Source organism: Mandrillus leucophaeus, unplaced genomic scaffold (genome assembly GCF_000951045.1).
Source record: "Mandrillus leucophaeus isolate KB7577 unplaced genomic scaffold, Mleu.le_1.0 Scaffold418, whole genome shotgun sequence".
NCBI lineage: Eukaryota > Metazoa > Chordata > Mammalia > Primates > Cercopithecidae > Mandrillus > Mandrillus leucophaeus.
In genome coordinates, this window is record NW_012104454.1 from 1,120,420 (window position 1) to 1,122,461 (window position 2,042).

General features: G+C 64.2%; 1 protein-coding gene across 2 annotated transcripts in view; it reads right to left on the reverse strand.

Annotated features, from left to right (window-relative positions):
- The window catches only part of CRABP2 (cellular retinoic acid binding protein 2), a 9,167-nt gene extending 8,613 nt beyond the window's left edge, over positions 1-554 (reverse strand). The window contains exon 1 of one of the 2 annotated variants that reach the window (XM_011992800.1): positions 330-554. In XM_011992800.1, the coding sequence (XP_011848190.1) occupies positions 330-399 (70 nt within the window). In that variant the 5' untranslated portion in view covers positions 400-554. The remainder of the gene's footprint in view (positions 1-329) is intronic. The other variant, XM_011992802.1, reaches the window with a different exon arrangement.
- Between the last annotated feature and the right edge of the window lie 1,488 nt (positions 555-2,042).

Sequence of the window (2,042 nt, forward strand, 5' to 3'; positions counted from 1 at the left end):
TGAACTGCGGACAGCCAGGTGCCTCGGCTCGCCGAGTCCGGCCGCTGAGGCCAGCCTCCCCTTCCCCCAGAGGCCAACCTCGCGCTTCTGGTTTCTACGTGATTCACAGGCTGTGAGTCACCGCAGTGCTGGCACCGGTGGGCCCCCGCAGGAGAAAGCGGGATTTAGGCGTCGTGCCCAGCGCCCCGGGACCCGGACGCCTGGCACGTTTTTCAGTGATGCAGGCGCCCAGTGTCTCACGCCCTGTGGTCCCGCTTTCTTTTTCATCTCCACCTTCGAGGACTCCAGAGCCCCCCTTGCCCGACCTGGGCCCTCGAACATTTCCTTACCCAGCACTTTGAGCAAATCCTCGAAGTTTTCCGATCGGATGATTTTCCAATTGCCAGAGAAGTTGGGCATGGTGGCGGCGCGGGTGGTGGTCCCCTTAGACTCCTAGGCTGGAGCACTGGACACTGTCTTTTAGTCAAAAGAGACGTCGCCGTCGCCGAGTCGTGAGGTTCAGGAACCAAGATACGACCAGGGACAACCCCAAAGCTGGCCTGGGCTCCCGCGCGGACAGCTTTTATACCCTGTGCGGAACCGCCCCTGCCCAGGATTGAAGTGGCCCCGCCTTCTGCTCCGCCCCCTCCCCCACTTGGGGGGGCCCTGCGCCCCCGCCACCAACCTCTGGATCTAGCCGGTGTGTGGGTCCAGGCTTCTCTGGGGACCGAGATAGCCTTCTCCTGCTCTAGGGAGTGGATGGGGAAGCGGACGCAAAGCCTGCACTTGAATTGCGCTGTCCGCCTAGGCGCGGGGAGCCAGCTGCGGGCGCAGATGCTCAGGGCTCGTGTATGGCTGTCCCCCACCAGAGTTCCTCACGTCTCGCCTGTTCGCCACCCATCCCCAACCTGACTCGGTGCATTCAACTCCTTGGCGCTGGACACCTGGCGACCCCACCCGCGGGCGGATCCCAGATCTTGAGCCGTAACTGACCGGGGGAAATGGGCAACTGAGCCCTGGCTCCACTGAAGCCTGAACTGGATCCAGTGGTACCACTTCGAACTCAGAGAGGGGCGGGGGAGCTCCGGGGTTCTGCGGGATTAGGGATCTAAGTGAGGCAACGGCGCCCCCTGCTGGAACAACTCGGAGAGGCTGGGCGGGGGTGGCACGGTCCCCCCACCCCTCCACCCTGCTTCGGGCTCACGTAGTGCCTGGGGACTCTGGAAGTAGTCGCCAGGCGACTCGCTCCCCTTAATGGGCTGGGCTGACACTGAAGGGTTAAGCAGGAGCCCAGGGCGCGAGGCTGGGAGGGCAGAGGTCACAGCCAATCACTTGACGCGAGGTCTTTATTAAAGCGCTTTCTCTGTCGCTTCACTCCCCAGACCCCGAGGGGGTCTCCGTAGGCGGAAGGGAGGGAGGCGGGGACAGAGGCGCGGAGCCCTGGCGAGCTGCGCCGCCACCAAGATAGAAGGGAGGATGGGTGCCCGGGGAGAAGGCGGAGCAGGGTCTCAGGTGTCACCGTCCTGAGCTGTAAAACGGGCGGAAGGAGCTACCTCCCCTCCCTTGGCGAGCGGCTTTGAAACGGGAGATCAAAGAGGGTGGGAGGAGGGCAAGGCTTCCTGCAGAGACCCGAGTGGGAGTGGGCGAGACCCCAGTGGAGATGGCAGGGAGACGGAGAAACAGAAACTGAGGTCAGGCAGGGAGCCTCCTCGCAGACAGGCCTGGGACCTGAGGCCGGAAACGGCAGAGGAGCGGAGCCTGGCGGGATGCAGTGATTGGAGCCAAAGGAACCGTCCCGGCGTGTCCAACGCGGGGGGCCCTTCGGACCGGTGGCCCTGGGCGAACCGACGCTGCATCCCATCCCCCACCCTCCCCGGACTCTCCCTCCCAGCTCCTTCTGAGGCGGGAAGAAAAACCCCACATCTGGTCCCAGCCCTGGGTCCCTGCCCCGGCCCCTCCTCGCCAGCGTGGCCAAGGGTGGAGCAGGCAGTCTCTCTCAGATCTCTGAGCCCTTATGCTTAGAACCTAGGAGGGATCTAGGGAGTTGTGGGCTTTGGTGGGAG